We start from the raw sequence: 21,936 nt of genomic DNA on the forward strand, positions 1-21,936 counted from the left end.
CCACCAGAGCCCAGCAGGTGGCAGCGTTTCCAAATTTTACTTTCAATAAACACGCTGAAAGACAGACAGACAGGCAGACAGGCAGACAGGCAGACAGGCAGACAGGCAGACAGGCAGGTACCTGTGTGTGCTCAGACCAGTGTAGTAGCTCCAGGTACTGGGTGAAGTGGGGAACTGGAAGGTGTAAACCAGGATGAGGACCAGCATGGAGTAGACCACCACCGCTACCCAGAAGCCCCTGAGCAAGGCACGCCAGCGCTCGTAGTTCAGCTGCACAGAGGCCACTCACTCACTATCAATCAAATCATTATTGACGTTTGTTTCAACAAAGTTTGGCGCGCTTCTTCTCCCAAAGCTTTCGAGCTACACAGACACAAAATACATGAGATGGAGCAGCTCCGTCAGGAGTCGCTGGCTCTTACTTTGTGGGACGATCGGACGTTTACATTTCAACGTCTCCGCATGAATCCAGTTTTTGTGACGACAATTCAACCAAGAGGTTTCTTATGGGAAATGGAGTGGAGGACAGAAAAATCCGCCATGGAGACCACCTTTTCTATCTTGCCACCGGTCCCACAGTTTTGCACGCGCATAATAAGCTATAGATGGAAAGTAGATATTATTGTCTTCCTACTCACAAAGAAAAGACTGCTGCATTTATAGGTTTTGGGTTATGAGCATTGGTTTGCAGGTTGGCGTCCCCCACACACACTCATTGTAAACGCTTAATCACTCCACTCTCACAATGGTGTTTCCTGTGGAACTGCTTCTTGGTGCAGTGGAGTGATGCATGTGAACTATCAAAGCCAAAGTTGGATTCGAAGACAGAACCTTCATGGCACGAGGCAACAGCTCTAACCACTATACGACCTGTTCTTCACCTTTATTTTATTTCATTTAATAATTCATTTACATGTCTTGTTATGGTTTGGCAGTGGAACAGTCAATAAAGCTAATTTGAATTGAATTGAATTGAATAGAAAGAGAAGTAGTAGTACTAGCAGTTATAGTACAAGTACCAGAAGTAGTACTAACCCTAACCCTGATAACTGTCGGCCATGCAGCACAGGGACAGCACCATGTAAACTAAATGAATAAACCAAACTAAACTAAAATGACCAGCAGAAGTAGTAGTACTATAGGTACTAGTAGTAGCACTAGTAGTACTAGCAGTACTATTAGTGGTAGCAGTAGTAGTACTCTTAGTACTAGTAGTAGTACTAATTACCTGGTAGAGGGCCACACAGCACAGGAACAGCACCTTCTAAATCCTTACTAGCAGCAGTAGTAGTACTAGCAGTACTTGGAGTTGTACTTGCAGTACCAGTAGTGGTAGTAGTAGTAATACTCTTAGTGCTAGTGGCAGTACTAGTTACCTGGTATAGGGCCACGCAGCACAGGAACAGCACCATGTAAATCACTTTGTAGACAACCGTTCTTCCCTCAAAGCTGACAAAGAAGAACATGGCTCCGCAGACGTAGATCCAGTACTTGACAAACATCCTGGTTACCACGGCAACCAGTGCCTCCATCTGCCCGGCTTCACCTCCGTCAAGGAGGAACACCTCATCCCTCGCTCCGTCATGCCCTTCACTCCGTGTCTCTGAGGCGAAAAGAACCAGTCTGCTATTAGGAACACTATCCCAGTACAACCAGTCTTGTACTGGTCCTACTGGGGCTGTGTGCAGACAGAGGGGTGTCTTACTGGTCTGGACGCTGATCTCCGCCAGTCGTCCATTGTTCTGTCGCTCCATCTTCTCCGTCAGATTCTGACGGAGCAGCAGCCAGAAGGTCGACAGACACAGGATCTGAAAAGCAGGAGAAACCTCAACAAACTGGAAACAGCCAGGACACCAGAACCTCAGTGGCTACCTCAGTGGAATATCACAGTGAACTACCTCAGAAGAAAACCTCAGTAGAATACCTCAGTGAACTACCATAGTGGACTACCTCTGTGGTCAACTAAATGAACTACCACAGTGGACTTCCACAGTGGACTACCACAGAAGAATACCTCAGTGGACTGCCACAGTGGGCTACCATAATGAACTACCTCAGTAGAATACCGCAGTGGACTACCTCAATGGAGTACCATAGTGGACTACCTCAGTAGAATACCTCGGTGGACTACCTCAGCATAATACCTGGGTGGACAACCTCAGTGGACTACCTCAGTAGAATACCTCGGTGGACTACCTCAGCATAATACCTCGGTGGACAACCTCAGTGGACTATGTCAGTGGACTACCTGAGTGGACCATCTGAGTGGACAACATGAGTCTCTCTCTACATTGTCGGACTACCTAAGTAGAGTATGAGAGTGGACTACCTGACCTCTACAAACCTTACTGGCCTCTACAGACCTCTACAGACGTCTACAGACCTCTACAGACACACAATGTTCCACCATGCCGCTCCCCTTCTTCTTCCATCACTTCACTGGTTCACATCTCTGCTCGGATAAGATCTAACTTCTTGGTTCTCTCCTACAGGCCGTCCATGGAACTGCACCTCTAGACCTACACCCACTGGTCAGGTTCCAGACTCCTCCATCCTCCTTCATCGCTACGTGGACTCAGAACCTTCCATTTGTCAGACTGAAGACCAATCTGAACCTGCACTGACCTGTCTGTCTGTCTCATCAGGATCTCTAACCCTTTACTTCCTGTTAGAAACTCGGCTGAGGCTGCTTCAGTGAAAAACTTTGATTTTAAATGTTTTGATACATTTGATACATGGACATTGCTTTGGACAAAAACCTCTGATCAATGATGTCATGTGTAGTTTAAGTAGTAGTGGTAGTAGAAGTAGTGGTAGTAATAGTATAAGTAGTAGTTGTGGTAGTAGTAGTAGTAGTAGTAGTAGTGGTGGTAGTGGTAGTGGACGTGGTAGTGGTAGTAGTAGTAGTTGTGGTAGTGGTAGTAGTGATAGTAAAAGTAGTAGTACCTTGGAGGCCAGCTCCCTGCAGGGTACCTGGTCCTTCAGAAGTAGTAGTAGTAGTAGTAGTAGTAGTAGTAGTAGTAGTAGTAGTAGTTTAGTAGTACATTGGAGGCCAGCTCCCTGCAACGTACTTGGTCCTTCAGTAGTAGTAGTAGTAGTAGTATAGTCATACTAGTACCTTGGATTCCAGCTCCCTGCAGGGTATTTGGTCCTTCAGTAGTAGTAGTAGTAGTATAGTTGTAGTAGCACCTTGGAGGCCAGCTCTCTGCAGGTACTTGGTCCTTCAGTAGTACTAGTAGTAGTATAGTCATAGTAGTACCATGGAGGCCAGCTCCCTGTAAGGTACTTGGTCCTTCAGTAGTAGTGGTAGTAGAAGTATAGTCGTAGTAGTACCTTGGAGGCCAGCTCCCAGCAGGGTTCTTGGTCCTTCAATATTAGTAGTAGTATAGTCGTAGTAGTACCTTGGACACCAGCTCCCCGCCAGGTACTTGGTCCTCCAGTAGTAGTAGTAGTAGTATAGTTGTAGTAGTATCTTGGAGGCCAGCTCCCTGCAGGGTACTTGGTCCTTCAGTAGTAGAAGTAGTAGTATAGTAGAAGTACCTTAGAGGCCAGCTCCCTGCGGGGTACTTGGTTATTCAGTAGTAGTAGCAGTAGTAGTAGTATAGTCATAGTAGTACCTTGGAGGCGAGCTCCCTGCAGGGTACTTGGTCCGTCAGTAGTGGAAGTAGTAGTGTAGTAGAAGTACCTTGGAGGCCAGCTCCCTGCAGGGTACTTGGTCCTTCAGTAGTAGTAGTAGTAGTAGTAGTAGTATAGTAGTAGTACCTTAGAGGCCAGCACCCTGCAGGGTACTTGTTCCTTCAGTAGTAGTAGTAGTAATAGTAGAATAGTCGTAGTAGTACCTTGGAGGCCAGCTCCCTGCATGGTACTTGGTCCTTCAGTAGTAGTAGTAGTAGTAGTATAGTTGTAGTAGTACCTTGGAGGCTAGCTCCCTGCAGCGTACTTGGTCCTTCAGTAGTAATAGTCCTAGTAGTAGTAGTAGTAGTATAGTCGTAGTAGTACCTTGGGGGCCAACTCCCTGCAGGGTACTCTGTCCTTCAGTAGTAGTAGTAGTAGTAGTAGTAGTAGTAGTAGTAGTAGTAGTATAGTAGTAGTACCCTAGAGGCCAGCACCCTGCAGGGTACTTGTTCCTTCAGTAGTAGTAGTAGTAGTAATAGTAGAATAGTCGTAGTAGTACCTTGGAGCCCAGCTCCCTGCAGAGTACTTGGTCCTTTAGTAGTAGTAGTATAGTTGTAGTAGTACCTTGGAGGCTAGCTCCCTGCAGCGTACTTGGTCCTTCAGTAGTAATAGTCATAGTAGTAGTAGTAGTAGTATAGTCCTAGTAGTACCTTGGAGGCCAACTCCCTGCAGGGTACTCTGTCCTTCAGTAGTAGTAGTAGTAGTAGTAGTAGTAGTAGTAGTATAGTAGTAGTACCTTAGAGGCCAGCACCCTGCAGGGTACTTGTTCCTTCAGTAGTAGAAGTAGTAGTAGTAATAGTAGAATAGTCGTAGTAGTACCTTGGAGCCCAGCTCCCTGCAGGGTACTTAGTCCTTTAGTTGTAGTAGTACCTTGGAGGCTAGCTCCCTGCAGCGTACTTGGTCCTTCAGTAGTAATAGTCATAGTCGTAGTAGTAGTAGTAGTACTAGTAGTAGTAGTAGTAGTATAGTCGCAGTAGTACCTTGGAGGCCAACTCCCTGCAAGGTACTTGGTCCTTCAATAGTAGTAGTAGTAGTAGTAGTATAGTCGTAGTAGTACCTTGGAGGCCAGCTCCCTGCCAGGTATTTGGTCCTTCAGTCGTAGAAGTAGTAGTATAGTAGAAGTACCTTGGAGGCCAGCTCCCTGCGGGGTACTTGGTCCTTCAGTAGTAGAAGTAGTAGTATAGTAGAAGTACCTTGGAGGCCAGCTCCCTGTGGGGTACTTGGTTATTCAGTAGTAGTAGGAGTAGTAGTAGTATAGTCATAGTAGTACCTTGGAGGCCAGCTCCCTGCAGGGTACTTGGTCCTTCAGTAGTAATAGTAGCAGTAGTATAGTCGTAGTCGTACCTTGGAGGCCAACTCCCTGCAGGGTACTTGGTCCTTCATTAGTAGTAGTAGTAGTAGTAGTAGTAGTAGTGGTATAGTCGTAGTAGTACCTTGGAGGCCAGCTCCCTGCAGGGTACTTGGTCCTTCAGTAGTAGTAGTAGTAGTATAGTAGTAGTAGTACCTTGGAGGCCAGCTCCCTGCAGGGTACCTGGTCCTTCAGTAGTTGTAGTAGTATAGTAGTAGTAGTACCTTGGAGGCCAGCTCCCTGCAGGGTACTTGGTACTTCAGTAGTAGTAGTAATAGTAGAATAGTGGTAGTAGTACCTTAGAGGCCAGCTCCCTGCAGGGCACTTGGTCCTTCAGTAGTACTCCAGGTACTTCCTCCACTACAGGGAAGTTGCCGATGTACTGCAGCAGCAGCAGCAGGTTGCCGTAGGCGACCAGCCACGGTGATGAGGTCATGGTGTAGCGCCGCCGCTCCCTGAGCATCCAGAGCGCACAGGACCAGAGCAGCAGAGCACAGGAGAGCCAGGACACGTAGGTGATGGACCAGGCCTGCACACACACACACACACACACACACACACACACACACACACACACACACACACACACACACACACAGTCATGACTATGTGTGTGTGTGTGTGTGTGTGTGTGTGTGTGTGCGTGCGTGCGCGTGTGTGGTGCGTGTGCGTGTGTGTATGTGTCACCATCATAGCGATCAGTGCGCAGATGTAACTCTGCTTGAGCAGGAAGTGGAACGCTGTGGCCGCGGCGCCGGCCTCCTGTTCAGCACCATTCATCCCATCATGCTCTGGGGCAAAGACCTCCTCCATGTCTGCCAACACAACACACAACACCCTGAAATGCACAGAGAAACCCTGAAATACACATTTAAATACACACTACACCCTGAAATACACACAACACCCGGAAATGCACACAGAAACCCTGAAATACACATTTAAATACACACTACACCCTGAAATACACATTTCAATACACACTGCTACATGGTTAAATAAAAATGAACCTGGGTTGGTGGTGGTTGTGTGTAACAAAAAGCTGTGTTCCTGTCGTCCCACAGCTCGTCCACAGGACAGAGTTATTGCAGCAGTTGTTGATGATTAAAGAATGAATAAAGAGTGTCATTGCAGGCTGAGAAGTTCAACTCCACCTGCAGACTAACTCTGTCCTAGATGCAATGGAACAAATACTGTGTGTTGTGTGGCCAGCATGATGACAACACAGGTTAAAAAAAATAAAATAAAATAAAACAAACAAACAAACAAACAAATAAACAAACAAACACATAAAAATGAACCTGATTGGCTTAGTGAGTGGGGCTCAGTGGAGGCGGGGTCACTGGAGGGGGGCGGAGTCATGGATTCATAAGGGAGAGTGGACGACGTTGGAACCTGTAAAGCATTAAAAATATCACATAAAAGTCATTATATAAAAACTAGATTCAAGTGAGGACATCAAAGTTATGTCACGCGGCGCCGCTGCGGTGCTGGACCAGAGTGTGTGTGTGTGACGGGCTTGGGCGATCGTGAAAAACCCGTAAATCGATTCACGATTCTATCGGGAAGAGAGGGGTAGGGCCCGCAGGCAAAGAACGTAATGTAATGAGGAAAATGTGGTCCCCTTGTTCCAGAAGTGCAGGATTTATCATTTACTAGTAAAGTATTTACACAAAAACATCCAGTTTTAACTAAATGAAGTCCATTAGCAATGGAAAGCAAGGGGGAGACGTCGTGACGCGGCAGAGGACAGCGGAGACACGCAGGGTTTTTTTTGGAACGGGACCGTCCCTTAACTCAGATGCGTTGAAAAAAATAAAAATAAATCCATACATGTTGTAACCAAACGAAAATAGATCTAAAATAGAAACACAGGAAAACCCGCACTGGACACGTAAATGGACGGGAATACATGTGTATCATTCCATCATTTCATATCCCATTTAGAATCCAAAATCGAAATCAGAAGTTATTGACTTTTTTCCCCCACTTGCGGTACCACGTAATGTTTTCACTCCACCAGCGGAGAACCCTCACACCCCGCCGGGCTCCGAGCCACCCCAGCACCGCCCCAAGCTGGTCTCTGGGCGGAGGGGAGAGAGCGTCCCGCCCCCCGCTCTGGAGAGGGACCTGGGCGCAGAACAAACATGGCCGACATCCACCGTAGACACCCGCGGCCGACGGGAAACACGTTGCATCAGCAGCGGAAGTTGGCGCGAACGTCTGCATTGGGCATGTGCGTGGTCCACACGTGGAAAAAAGAAGAGGACGACCTTGCAGCGCTAAGATAGAGTGTTTTAAAAAGTTTGTTCGCCTTTCTAAGGTTTTATTCAATGTCACCTATCAAACTGATATGGAAGAATCCAGCGAGCGGAGCCAACGCTCTGTTCCAACGGGTCTGACCACGACTACACCACAACCGCAGCTCATAGTGTAGACTGTGCGTGTCACGTCACTTTAAAATAACCATAAAAATGACCTGAAATAATAACAATATCTAAACAAAACAAAACTGTTTTCCAGAGACTCCTTTGAGAAATCCCATTATGAACCCCAATCCGACGAGCAGCTATCCGCTCATCTTGGAAACCCAGCTGTATTATAATAACGTCAATAACTGTTAGCTCTTCTTTTGGGGAATTCAGCCGCCCATCTTCTTGGCGTGGAAAAAAAAAAAATCCCTCACTCAGCTCTACAATTAAATGGGGAATAAAAAACATCACAGGAGGACTGGGACTCTGCCAGCTTCGGTATCTACTCTTGGAATGTGTAAAACCTGAGGACCTGAGAGACCTGACCGGCTCATCGCTGTGAGAGCTCTGGAAGCCATCACAGACGTTATGAGTCGATAGGTTATGGTGTTATTGATGGTGAACTGCCTTTTCAATCATTTTACTGAGCGATGGGAGCTTATTACAGGGTTAGTGTGCTCAGGAGTTTACCCCTCTGGACAAAAGTGCACCATCCTGAACAGCGCATGGGAAAATTGGATCATTTTCGAACTGTTTTTCGGATCATCATCAAAATCCCGGAGGCCCAAGGACAAACCCGGTACCAAGCAGAGGTCACCACGGTCAGAGGGATAGAGTTTGAACCCGAGAAGAAAACAATACGGTTGTTGCACTGCAGGTCAGGAGTTGTAGTGATGTGTGATGACTCTCCTGTCAGAGTCCTTTCTCCATGTGTAGGGAATAAAGACCTCTACACACATCTGAATCAACACATCCGTCCAGGTGGCTGATCATCTTTTTGGCCCTTCTTCTTGACCTGGAAGTATAGAGGTCCTGAAGGGTGGACAGGTCGCAGCTCTCTGCTCTGACCTGTTGAGGGTGGCCTTACCCTGGATGTTGGCAGGCCCACACCGGACACACACACCTTTATTGAGTTTCTATAAACGTTGAATGGTTGTTTGTCCATGATTGACCAACTGCTATGCGTTCCTTGCTGAGGTTCTCTTGTGTAAACTTGGTTAACACTTTGAATTACAGTTATTATTTGTTTGAATTGCTGGTTTCAAGTTGATCCCAAACATAAAAGATGTCTGTTTATTTTAAGATCATAATAGGTTCATTTTGATTTTGGCAACAGAGGATGCAATAAAAGTGCTGAGAGTCACAGTGTTTCATCAGTAGCTTACAGGGTCTTCCAGTGCCTTTTCACATTGTTTCATTGACTGTTTATAAGAAATTGTTTCATAAATAAAATTGATTTAAACATGTTCAGATTCAATTGACTATTAAAATATATTTCAAATTAATATATTTTGTATTTTTTTTTTTTTTAATCCGATAATCTTATTTTATCTAAGATAAGATAAACCTTTTTAATCCCCTGAGGGACATCCAGGTGTCATAGCAGCAACAGCGATGAGAATGAAAACACAGTAGATGTACAGGTAAGACTAAATAAAAATAATAAATAAGATGAAACACTGGCTGCAGTTAGCCCAATGTCCAATCTTATTTATCTAGTGATTTTAGTTAGTGATGTTTTTCATTGATTGAGTCCCTGTAGGATTCAGTAGTTAATGGGGACCTCCACGGGAGAAAAAATTAACAAGAAGAAGAAGAAGACAAACTTCTGCTGCTGACGTGACTCGTTTCCCGTCGCCCGTGGACCTCTTTGGCCGCTCTGAGGGATCAGTTTCAGAAGCCGGTGAACTGCACTTACACTGTTTCAATGCCCTGATTCAATGACAATGCTGTCATCAATGTCAGTCACGAAGGACTCCATCGACTGGCGATTTAATCGTCAATCTGCCCAAGCCTAGTGTGCGTGCGCATGCTTGTGTGTGTGTGTGTAAGTGTCTGTGTGTGCATGCAGGTGTGTGTTTGTGTGTGTGTGTGTGCATGCAGGTGTGTGTTTGTGTGTGTTTGTGTGCATACGTGCGTGTGTGTGTGTGTGTGTGTCGTGCGTGCTCACGTAGCGTCTTCTCCTCCACATCTCTCTCCGCCTCTCAGGTGTGATGTCATCAGTGGAAATTATGTCATCAGTCCCGTTTGGCTCCTCCTCCTTTTGTTCTCCTTCATTTCCATTGGTCAACTTCAGGAGAGGAAGTAGAAGAGGAAATAGAGGAGGAAGTACAAGAGGAAGTAGAGTAGGAAGTGGAGCAGGAAGTAAGAGAGGAAGTGGAAAAGTTGTGTGAGAAATATAGTGTGTGTACCTACCTCCTGCTCAGTGTATTTACAGTGTAGTGCTGTAGTATTACAGTGTGTGTACTATGTACAGATATGTACTATGTAGTGTGTGTACCTGCTTCCTGCTCAGTGTAGCCACAGCGTAGTACTGCAGTAATACCACCAGAGGGTTGATGAAGTGAAACCATTGCAGTGCAGGATTCAGCGTCAGCCAGCAGGGGACAGAACAGTCCCACGACACCACTGACACCATGCCAAACAGACTGGAAAACACAAGTTTAGTAGTAATATTGCCTGGCATAGTACTCTCCTGGCTCTGTGTACTCCTGTACTACAGGAAACTGGTTGCAGCAGTAGTATAGTGTAGTAGTAGTGTAGTAGTAGTAGTACTCTTCTGGCTCTGCGTACTCCTGTACTACAGAAAGCTGGTAGCAGCAGTAGTGTAGTATAGTAGAAGTGTAGTAGTAGTGTAGTACCTTGTGAAGTACCCTCCTGGCCCTGCGTATTCCTGTACTATAGGAAATTGGAAGCAGCAGTAGTATAGTGTAGTAGTAGCATAGTAGTAGTCTAGTACCTGGTGTAGTACTCTCCTGGCTCTGCGTACTCCTGTACTACAGGAAGCTGGTAGCAGTACATGAGTAGCACGTGCCCGGCCGAGTAGAGCAGCGTGCACACACACACACAACTGAAGAGAAGAGGAGGCAGGCGGCCGCGCACAGCCCAGAGCGTGCACGTGAACTGGAAACACACCAGGTAGAGCAAGGACGAGAGAGAGGGCATCACTACACCTGGAGAGAGAGAGCGAGGGGGGGGGGGGGGGGGGGAGAGCGAGAGGGAGAGCGAGAGGGAGAGAGAGAGAGAGCAGAAAATGAGCTCCTACAACATTCATTAAAACTCATTATTTTGACATTGAGAACCATGACAAGTTTAGTTTTAAATTAACCCAGAAGAATTCCTGCAAAGCTAAGAAAGTTTGCAGAAACATTGGAACGACTGCTGGACTGTAACAGCACATTTAAAAAGTGATGCTAAGTGAGCACTCGCCACAGCCACACCACCAGAGAACAACTTGGAGAAGAAGAACAAAGAAAAGGGGATAAAAGGACATCATATGGACAGAAAAACAGAGGACAAAAATACCAAGACCTACAGGATTGAATAAACAAGACCTGAAGGTGAGATTATAAAAATCTCATAGCAAAAGCATAGCTTTCAAGCTAGCTTACAAGCTGACAGCTACAGGGGAGGCGTTTTCCAAAACTTAACTGTTAAAAAATGGAAACAACACAGCAGCAGCTTAGTGGGGGGAGCCTGGGTCACCTAGCAATATGCTGTCCTGATGACATCACAAGTGAAGCAGGAAGAGAGAAGCACAGACAGCGGTTACTGAGAGAAGTCCCAGAGACCCTGAGAGCTGACCACCAGCAGCTGGACAACAGAGAGGTCAGAGGTCAGAGCAGACCCTGAGAGCTGACCACCAGCAGCTGGACAACAGAGAGGTCAGAGTAGACTTACTGTTCTACACACCGCACCCAGAGGCATGGCACACTGCTGTCCATGCAGAGTGCACCACCCTCCACCCTACACCAACATATTAACTTGTACAACAATGGGACTGTCATAATTCAAGGATCTCAGGTAAAATTAGAAGAGCTTGAAAGAGACTTTGTCAAACTTAAATCTCTTGCCGGAAAAATAAAGACCAATTTACGTCCTAAAACCATATCTGACCAGTCCCACAGTGGTACTGAACCCAGTACCACTGTGGGACCCCCTCCAACCTCCAAGACCCCTGGCAGAACCCCCACACCCATGACATCAGTGTCTCTTCAACGCATCCAGGATTGTTTGTCCTTCCTAAAAATGGAAATGATAGAGTTTAAACAGAACAGACGACCAGCGAAGGATGCTCCACCAGCTGAGAGCTGAAATGGAGGCGCTGAAGGGGGAGAGCAGGGCGACCATGGAGCAGCTCGGAGAAACCGTGAGGGAGCTTCGACGAGACAATGAGACCCTCAGAGAGGAGACACATACCTCCTCAACCCCAGAGAGACAGCAACAGAACAGCCCCCACCCCACCCCCCACCAGACCACTGACGCTGGCTCCCAGACTGAGACCAGCAACCAGGCAGAGACCCAGATCAGCGGCGTCTCTGCCTGGTTAACCCTGACCCGAACAACTACCAGGCCCAGGGTAGCATTCTGCTGATGGAGACCTGAACGCCAGACCAGGATGTGAGCCTGATATAGTGGATGCTTCCGGCAAGAGTCACATCTTCAGACACGCCTTCACTGTACCTCAACCCCACCCCTTCACTGTACCTCAACCCCAGCGCTTCACTGTACCTTAACCCCACCCCTTCACTGTACCTCAACCTCACGCCTTCCCTGTACCTCAACCCCACCCTTTCACTGTACCTCAACCCCAACGCTATACTGTACCTCGACCCCACCCCTTCACTGTACCTCAACCCCAACGCTTCACTGTACCTCAACCCCAACGCTACCCAAAGAAACAACCCAACTACACAGGAAAAGAGTCAGTGCTTCCCTGTGTCTCCTTAGGCCTGGACATGTTAAATGGTGGGATCAGAGGGGACTCTCTAGGGAGCTTCACATACTGTTCAGCTCTTGGAACTATTCTAGTTGACTATGCGATCACTGACATGGACCCCGCCCTCCTCTGTCAGCGCGTTTACTGTCAGACCGCAGACACCACAGACAGACCACTGCCAAATAAATGTCTATCTGAAAACAACTGAACAATAAACAAAGAAAAAGATCTGAGGCCTGCAAAATGTTCAAACTACACCCAACAGACAGATGGACTCTTGACAGTGACGCCACCTTTAAAAGTATCATCACTTCTCCTGAAATGACCAACATGATGAACAACTTCCTCTCAGCCATATTTCAAACAAATCAAAAAAAAGAAACCCGTCCAACTAAAAACAGCATCAACCACAAAACACAGACCTAAGTCAGAATTCTGCTGAAACCCTGAGAGAATAAAAACAGACCCTCAAGCAGGAAAGAAGAAAACATTACAATCAAAAAATAAAATAAATTGAAGACTACATCGACCAAAACCAATTCTGGGAAAGATGGAACAACCAACACAACAAAGAAAGTAAACATTTTAGAACAAAATGGTTATGTTTGGAAAAAACATTTTGAAAAGCTGTATGAAGAAATATCACCGAACAGTCTGACCTCCAATCAGAAACAAATACAAGAAAAAGGAAGAATACTTGAAACAACTATCAAGAACAATCAGAAGCCACTTGATTACCAAATGACAATAAAATAATTAGAAGTCAACATTAAAAAGCTAAAATCAGGAAAACCACTCCGACAGTATCAGGGCGGAGCCTCCTGAGCTGCGGCGCACCCTGCTTCAACGGTTCAACCTGCTCCTTCAAGCTGCTTCCCTGGGATCTGGCATCTGGGACTTATTTCCCCAAAACACAAGAGTGGAGACCAACTGGAGCCGAACAACCAGCGAGGCATCTGTGTGAGCAGTGATGTGGGGAAGGTTTTCTGCAGCTTCATCAACGCCCCAACGCTGCTCTTCCTTATGGAACACAATGTCGAGGGCGAAACTGACTTCCTACCAAATCACCGCACGACGGATCATGTTGACACCCTACACACCCTCATTGATCAACACATACACCAAAAAAAATAAAAAATAAGAAGGATGCTTTATTTTGCATGCTTTATCGATTTTAAGAAAGCGTTTGATTCAATCTGTCAAGAGGGATTTCACTATAACATTCTCCAAAGCGATATAGGAGGTAAAGTTTACCACATAATCAAATCAATCTATGTCAAAAATAAGTGAGGGATAAAAATTGTCTTTAAAAGAATATCCCTTCATAATAAATATTTAGAAAAGAACAATCAAATTTTGGATGCACCTTAAATCAAGTCCCCAAGATACACTGCAGTTTGAACCACTGAAAACCCAAGAACTGAAGCCAAAAAAGAGTCCCCTCAGTCAGCTGGTCATGAGACTTACTGAGCAACCAACATGGTTCCATCTCAGACCAGCACTGCTTTACCATCACCAATCACAGTCAACCATCAAACCAAAACACAAAACAAATGTCATTGCTAGCTGACCCTAAAAAGAGAATATAAATTGTCAGAATATCTCTTTAGTGTCTTTTATATGAAGCACAGACAGATCCTGACCAAGTACAGGCTCAGTGAGCACAGTCCAGACATTGAGAAAGAAGAAACAAGACATCACAAGACTAAAGAGCAAAGAAGGTGTGGTCAGTCTAGGACAGGTATGGTCAGTGTAAGACAGAAGTGGTCAGTGTAAGACAGGTGTGGTCAGTGTAAGACAGGTGTGGTCAGTGTAGAAGATCTGTGGTCACTGTAAGACAGGTGTGGTCAGTAAGACAGGTGTGGTCACTGTAAGACAGGTGTGGTCAGTGTAGGACAGGTGAGGTAGAGACAGAGATGCACTTTCTACTACACTATCAAAAATACAAACACATCAGACAACATTTTTATTCTAAACACCGCACTGTCTGATGAATAAAGATGGCCGTGCTCCTCAGGGAGCTGGACGCTTGAATTGAATGGAAATTGAGAGAGAGAGAGAGAGAGAGAGAGAGAGAGGGAGAGCGTCACTACACCTGGAGCGAGAGAGATTTTAGATTTTTAAAATAGCTTTACACTGACTCCAGAAACATGACTACGGCGCAGCTCATCCAAGCGGAGGATCTCACGCTGTCGTAGCCCACCACAGCCCCCACTGCCAGGTCGCAGCAGAGACCTTCCCTGCATGCCGCCTTCCCGCGGAACAGCCCCTCCCCGATCTCAATCTATTTACACCCCGACACCAAAAAAAAAGAGCCCAAGCAAACTACATGCAACTGCTCAACAAACGATAGAAACCATAGAAGAATGTTTGTAAACTTACTGCGTAGAGATGCAAACACGCTCTCAACCATTCACTCTGCAACACTCTCTCCCAGCGTGCACTCCAAGAGAGAGCGAGAGATAGAATTACAGAAACAACAAAAAGTATCTTCAGTGGCATCAGCAAGGCGCATTTTGAATAAGAACTAAGTATTTCATTCATCTCTTTTCCTTTAGATAATTGTAAGAACTTAAAAATAAATAAATGAAAACAATAAATCCATGATGCAACAGCACGAGGCTGGTCCAGAGAGCCCTGCTCCCGCTCGTTTGAGGGGGAGGGGGAGTCCATTTAAAATACAGAGGATTTATTTTGTGTGTGTCCCATTATTGTAAATTATTTCTAGGACTGTACCCGGCTCAGAATACTGTCAGTCAATTAGATTCAGCTGTTCAATGCGAATATTTGACTATTCGGGGGGGACGTCCCCGTTCCTACAAATAAAACAACTAAACACACACTGTTGGTAAAATGCAGCACCGTGGTAATCCATTGCTTTTTGCCGCAGTAGGAAAAATTCATACCATCACAGCCCTACTATTGACTGTAGCAGTACTGTAGTATTGTCTGTAGTAGAACTGTAGTATTGACTGGAGCAGTACTGTAGTATCACCGGTAGCAGTACTGTAGTATCAACTGTAGCACTACTGTGGTATCGACTGTAGCAGTACTGTAGTATTGACTGTAGTAGTACTGTAGTATCACCCGTAGCAGTACGGTAGTATTGGCTGTAGTAGTACTGTAGTATGGACTGTAGTAGAACTGTAGTATTTACCTGATAGCCCCAGTAAACATGTGACCACTAACTGGCCTCCAGTCGCGGTGAACCGTCCAACCAGCTTCCTGCTCCTGCTCAGCAGAAACTCCAGATTTCCCATGATCCTCTCTGTTCTCCCAGGCTCTTTAGCCCTCTCCTCCTCCTCCTCCTCCTCCTCCTCCTCCATTACTCCATCACTCTCCTCCTTCCTGCCCTCAACCATTCCTTCTGTCTGCTGGAAAACACAGAGGCATTCAGAGAATTAACATTCATATTTACACAAAAATTTACAGTGTACTACAATCTACATCTACTCCATAGTACTGTAATATACTGGATATTCTACTGCATTCTACCGTGTTAAACTGTATATTTAGTATATTTGCTGCATTCTACCCTGTTATACTGTACTACACTGTGTTACTGTGTGTACATGTGTGTGAGTGTGTGTGTGTGTGACTGTGTGTGTGACTGTGTGTGTGACTGTGTGAGTGAGTGAGTGAGTGAGTGAGTGAGTGTGTCAGCTAAGTGTGTTAGCGCTAATAGATAGCTTACTGTGTTCCAGATAAACAGGTTAAAGAGAGAAATGAAGACGACGTAATAAAGTTACTGCTGTTTATTAGTCTAGGGGTAGGGGGGGCAAAGAGGTGGAGGGGGGGTGGAGAGAGGGGAGAGGGAGGGGGGGAGAGGGGAGTGCAGCTCAACATAGAGAAGGCCACGGCAGACAGCCCCCCCCCACACGCCCCTAGCTCCGCCCCCTTCACACTCACACGCAAACTGCATCATAACAATGACACTGGAATGTCTATTATCAGGCAATTAACAAATTATACACACACACACACACAGTGTGTGTGTGTGTGAGTGTGTGTGAGTGTGTGTGTGTGTGTGTGTGTGTGTGTGTGTACCTGCGTGTGTGGTTTCCTGAACAAGCAGCAGCTTGTTAGAGTGACGATGAAAATCCAAACGTCTGGAAGAAGAATTCGGAAAACTGAACCTGGATCAGAACCCACCATGCTGACAGACAGGCAGGTAGAGAGAGAGAGACAGGACAGAGAGACAGGCGGGACAGACAGGCAGAGAGAGAGACAGACAGGGAGTGAGACAGGCACAATCCCCATGGGTTATTTAGAGATCACGACCGTCTGGACGGACGTTATCCGGTTCACAACGCAGGATTCATGTGATGACGTCGTTGTTCAGAGATGACTGATGAGAACAGGCACAGACCTGCACACACACACACACACACACACACAGAGACGTGTGTGTGTGTGTGTGTGTGTGTGTGTGTGTGTGTGTGTGTGTGTGTGTGTGTGTGTGTGTGTCTCAGGTAAATTCCAGGTGTAATCAAACTGCAGCTGTTGACAACGTAATGCACACACACACAAACACAGACACAGACACTCAGACTCTAACTTTATGTGTGTTTTACAATAAAACAATATGGTGACTGGAATCATCAGTGACATCATCAGTCATGTCATCGTACCTCTCCAGTCCAAGCTGACGAAGACTTTTCTCCCAGGATGAACCTGAAACAATACGAAGAACACTGTGAAGACAGACAGACAGACAGACAGACAGACAGGTAGGCAGGCAGACAGACAGGCAGTCTTACAGTTGAATCCAGGTTCCAGGGTTAGAACAGTCAGCTGGAAGCAGATTTGCAGCAGAGTGAACAACGAGCTGCAAACGCACACTGTTCTGATACAGCGCCACCCGTTACCTAGGAAACACACATACTACATTACCATGGAACACACACACTAGATCACCATCGCAACATATACACTATGTTGTCATTGAAACATACAATGCGTCACCATGGAAAAGCAGTGCATTAGCATGGGAACACACATGTAATGACTCTCATTACACATTTACACCACTTTTTTACATTCGCCTGTTTTACGAATTATCAGTCTTAAATAAATATAAAACTTAAAAAGATTGTCAGACAGTTGTTATTTTGATTTAAAGTATTTAAAATGTCAAATTGTAAGAAAATACTTGGAGGGGCTGCACGAGCGCTATGCCAAATCCCGAGGGGGGGTTCTGGAAATTGTCCGGCGTAGGAGCCGGGGGTTCCGCTCCCCGTTCACACAGGGAGACCCCGTTACGCAAAGAGGCGCTACGGGGCCCAGCGTGCGGACAAAAAACATTCCAATTAAAGGCAGCAGTGTCTCGATCTGCTCTGCTGTTTGATCGGGAAGCAAACCTGTAGGGATTTGAAAACAATGGAAATGGTCTGGCGCCCATTTGCCGCGCTCATTTGCGTAGAAATGAGCCAATTTTGCACCAAATGTTTGCGTAAAACCTAATTTAAATACGCGCCTGTTGTAATTGTACATGTTTGCGTGGCAGGCAGTTAGCGCTGCATTTCACTGTTTGCGGTGCTTTGAGAATTAGACGTGCGCTTTGTTTTTTTTGCAACGGTTTAGCAGCTGCAAAAGCGGTGCAATCCTTTTGTGAATTCACCCCACAGCGCGTCGCCATCGAAACGCGCAGCGCGTCGCCATGTGCACTGGTAACCTCATAGGGCCATGGACAGCTCTGCAGTGGCCCGGAGTCGGGCCACTTCACCCAAAAGGTCGCGTGGTTCGGCCTGCACTGAAAAAACTTTGTGGTAGACAAAAATATTTTTAATTGACTGTCATCATTTCTCCATTGTAATATTAAGATAAGATAAACCTTTATTAGTACCACAACGGTGAAATTTACAGCAGGATTCAGTGAGAACTAGAATTTAAGTAATAATGTAAATATATACGTATTTTATTAATGCAATTAATTAACTGTTTACAAAGTTAAACCCCGATCGGGGCACCGCTGCCTTTTTATTTTTTTGTCTGGCATAGGGAGACACCTCCCCCGTCGGACAATTTCCATCATTTTCAGTTCCCTCCGTCAGGATTTGGCACAACCCTGGCGCAGCACCTCCAAGGATTTCCTTACAATTGTACATGTTCATTACAAATTCTCAAATAACTACTGTCCGACAATTATTACATTTTTTTTAAATCAATAAGTAATTTATAGTGCTATTAGTGACTGAAATACATTCTTTGTGAATTCACCCCACAGTGTGTTACAGAGAAGACAGAAGTGGTGCTACAATAAGGCTTCACACCATGACCTTCTGCGGCGTCTCCATTGAAACAACAGATCAGGGTCACACCGCATGGAATTCTGTTGGAAACAAATGAAGGAAACTAGGAAGCATCCTACTGTGAGGAGTCTTATGGCCATGTCTCTTTCCTAGGAAGTATTGGTGCACATGTGGCATGCGTGTGTGTGTGTGTGATTGTGTGTATGTGTGTGTGTGTGTGTGTTTGTGCGCGTCTGTGTGTCACAGGAAGTCCAAATGTAGACCAGATGTTCTGCTGAAACTAAGTGGATTAGAAAGTCTGTCTGGTCTCTCTTTCTCTCTGTGTTTTTCTCCTGGAAACTCTAGGTGGGTCCATGAAGCTGCTGGAACCTCTTGGAGGGTCCTGGAATCTCCTGGAACCTCTTGGAGGGTCCTGGAAACTGCTGGAACCTCTTGGAGTGTCCTGGAACCTCCTGGTAGTTGTGGTTTGGTTTTGCTCATCCTCATCTTCATCCTAATTTCATCATAATTATTCGTTCTCCGTTTTTGTTCTGCTGCCTCTGACCTCCAGACAGGAAGTGATATCACTGCTCACAGGAAATGATGTCAGTGAATGGCTCTTCTGCTTCCTGAGCAGCAAGCAGGCTCCTTTGCGATGACCTTCTCTATTCACTTCCATTTCCTCAGGAAGGATCCTGTGTGAGTGTGTGTTACTGTGTGTTACTGTGTGAGTGTGTGTTACTGTGTGTGTGTGTGAGTGTGTGTTACCGTGTGTTACTGTGTGAGTGTGTGTTATTGTGTGTTACTGTGTGTTACTGTGGGAGTGTGTGTTACTGTGTGTTACTGTGTGTGTTACTGTGTGTTACTGTGTGAGTTACTGTGTGTGTTACTGTGTGTGTGTGTGTTACTGTGTGAGTTACTGTGTGTTACTGTGTGTTACTGTGTGAGTGTGTGTTACTGTGTGTGTGTGAGTGTGTGTTACTGTGTGTGTGTTACTGTGTGTGTGTCTTAAAACTATCTGAGAAGCGTTGTTTTGAAAGGATTTTCTGATGACTGTCATGCAGTCAGAATGAATGGATGAATGGATGAATGGACTGATGCATTGATGAATGGATGGATTGATGGTCGGATGGATGCATTGATGAATGAATAATGACTGAATGAATAAGAGAATGGATGGATGAACAGATAAATGAATGTATGGATGAATGAATGAATGAATGAATGAACAGATGAATGGATGGATGACTGGGTGACAAAATGACTGGGTAAGGGGCAAGTGCAGTACCTGTCAGTGGCCAGCAGGGTGGCTCCTGCAGCAGGGGCAGCAGCAGTAGAACCAGCAGGTAGAACAGGGTGAAGCCGCTGAACCGCAGCATGCATGCTGCAGAGACACCAGTACACCGATCAATCACCAGTACACCGATCAATCACCAGTTCACCGATCAATCACCAGTACACCGATCAATCACCAGTACACCGATCAATAACCAATATAGTTGGCGGCGTTGTGGTGGTTCCAGCCAGCAGGTGGCGCTGAGCCAGACTCAACCCTCTAGAATGATGATTTAATCACTTTATAAAGAAACATGAATATTATTACAGCCACATACATCTGTTTACTGTCCATCCATCACTCCACCCCTCATCCATCCATCCATCACTCCATCCATCCTTCCATCCATCCTTCCATCCATCCATCCATCCATCACTCCACCCCTCATCCATCCATCCATCACTCCATCCATCCTTCCATCCATCCATCCATCCATCCATCATCCATCAAATAAAGCGTCTTCTAGTCGCTTTGGATAAAAGCGTCTGCTAAATGACTAAATGTAAATTTAGAGATGAAGACGTTCCTCCTACCTGCAGTCAGACTGAGGGGCAGCAGCAACCTGAAGACCAGGCTCAGTGCCATCTGGGAAGCCATTCTCCTCTTCACCTCCTCCACCTCCTCCACCTCCTCCGCTTCACCTCCTGGGGTCCAGCACTGAGCAGGACTCCATTCCTCCTCAAACCAAGTCCCTTTAAAGCTTCAGATCCAGGATCAGTTTCAATCCAAACGCAACATCAGGTTCAGTCCAAGTTTACCCCACATCAAACCAGATTAACCCAGGTTAAACCATATTCAACCAGAATAATCCAGGTTAAACTAGATGAAACCAGATTAACCCAGGTAAACCGGTTTAAACCAGTTTAAACCTGGTTAAGCCAGATTCAACCAGGTTAAACCAGGTTAGAACGGGTTAAACCAGGTTGGACCAGGTTAGACCAGGTTGAACCAGGTTAGACCAGGTTGGACCAGGTTGGACCAGGTTAGACCAGGTTGGACCAGGTTGGACCAGGTTGAACCAGGTTAGACCAGGTTGAACCAGGTTAGACCAGGTTGGACCAGGTTGGACCAGGTTGAACCAGGTTAGACCAGGTTGAACCAGGTTAGACCAGGTTGGACCAGGTTGGACCAGGCTAGACCAGGTTGAACTAGGTTAGACCAGGTTGAACCAGGTTAGACCAGGTTAGACCAGGTTGGACTAGGTTAGACCAGGTTGGACCAGGTTGGACCAGGTTAGACCAGGTTAGACCAGGTTGAACCAGGTTGGACTAGGTTGGACTAGGTTAGACCAGGTTGAACCAGGTTGAACCAGGTTGGACCAGGTTGGACCAGGTTGGACCAGGTTAGACCAGGTTGAACCAGCTTGAACCAGGTTGAACCAGGTTAGACCAGGTTGGACCAGGTTAGACCAGGTTGGACCAGGTTGGACCAGGTTAGACCAGGTTGAACCAGGTTGAACCAGGTTAGACCAGGTTAGACCAGGTTGGACCAGGTTGGACCAGGTTAGACCAGGTTGGACCAGGTTGGACCAGGTTAGACCAGGTTGGACCAGGTTGGACCAGGTTGGACCAGGTTGAACCAGGTTGGACCAGGTTAGACCAGATGAAACCAGTTGAAATAAAAACAGTTTTTAACGCAACATGAAAAACACAAAAGTTCGTTGTTTTTTTTTCCAAAGTTGAAACGTTTCCCATGCGAAGCAACAAACCTCAGTTGGAAGAAAGAATCTTCTCCTCCTTCCTCCTCCTTTCTCCCCTTTTCTCCTTTCTCCTCCTTTCTCCTCCTTCCTCCTCCTTTCTCCCCTTTTCTCCTTTCTCCTCCTTCCTCCTCCTTTCTCCCCTTTTCTCCTTTCTCCTCCTTTCTCCTCCTCCTCTTCTTCTTCTTCTTCTTCTTCTTCTTCTTCTTCTTCTTCTTCTTCTTCTTCTTCTTCTTCTTCTTCTCACTTTTCCTCACTTTTCTTCACTTTTCTTCCCTTTCCTCCTCCTCCTCCTCCCGTTTCTTTCCCTTAACTTCTTCTCCACCTCCACCTCCTCCTCCTCCTCCCGTTTCTTTCCCTTGACTTTCCCTCCTCCTCCTGCTCCACCTCCTCCACCTTCTCCTCCTTTTCACACGAAGACGCTCCACCGCTCCGCCGTGCGCGCGCTCCCGCTGTGGCT

The 21,936-nt window shown here is 46.1% G+C and overlaps 1 protein-coding gene across 1 annotated transcript in view; it reads right to left on the reverse strand.

Moving 5' to 3' along the window:
- Nucleotides 1-21,610, reverse strand: part of LOC307244768 (piezo-type mechanosensitive ion channel component 2-like) — a 60,084-nt gene extending 38,474 nt beyond the window's left edge. The window contains exons 1-16 of the mRNA XM_080020072.1: nucleotides 21,489-21,610; nucleotides 20,314-20,480; nucleotides 19,733-19,828; nucleotides 16,975-17,082; nucleotides 16,846-16,888; nucleotides 16,262-16,370; nucleotides 15,372-15,588; nucleotides 10,235-10,448; nucleotides 9,776-9,923; nucleotides 9,446-9,565; nucleotides 6,325-6,418; nucleotides 5,745-5,838; nucleotides 5,322-5,478; nucleotides 1,706-1,808; nucleotides 1,377-1,603; nucleotides 122-270 (exon numbers count right to left, since the gene is read on the reverse strand). Of these exons, the coding sequence (XP_079876198.1) occupies nucleotides 122-270; nucleotides 1,377-1,603; nucleotides 1,706-1,808; nucleotides 5,322-5,478; nucleotides 5,745-5,838; nucleotides 6,325-6,418; nucleotides 9,446-9,565; nucleotides 9,776-9,923; nucleotides 10,235-10,448; nucleotides 15,372-15,588; nucleotides 16,262-16,370; nucleotides 16,846-16,888; nucleotides 16,975-17,082; nucleotides 19,733-19,828; nucleotides 20,314-20,377 (1,943 nt within the window). The 5' untranslated portion in view covers nucleotides 20,378-20,480; nucleotides 21,489-21,610. The remainder of the gene's footprint in view (nucleotides 1-121; nucleotides 271-1,376; nucleotides 1,604-1,705; nucleotides 1,809-5,321; nucleotides 5,479-5,744; nucleotides 5,839-6,324; nucleotides 6,419-9,445; nucleotides 9,566-9,775; nucleotides 9,924-10,234; nucleotides 10,449-15,371; nucleotides 15,589-16,261; nucleotides 16,371-16,845; nucleotides 16,889-16,974; nucleotides 17,083-19,732; nucleotides 19,829-20,313; nucleotides 20,481-21,488) is intronic.
- Nucleotides 21,611-21,936: the final 326 nt, after the last annotated feature.

Source organism: Zeus faber (genome assembly GCF_960531495.2).
Source record: "Zeus faber genome assembly, chromosome: 19".
Classification (NCBI taxonomy): Eukaryota; Metazoa; Chordata; class Actinopteri; order Zeiformes; family Zeidae; genus Zeus; species Zeus faber.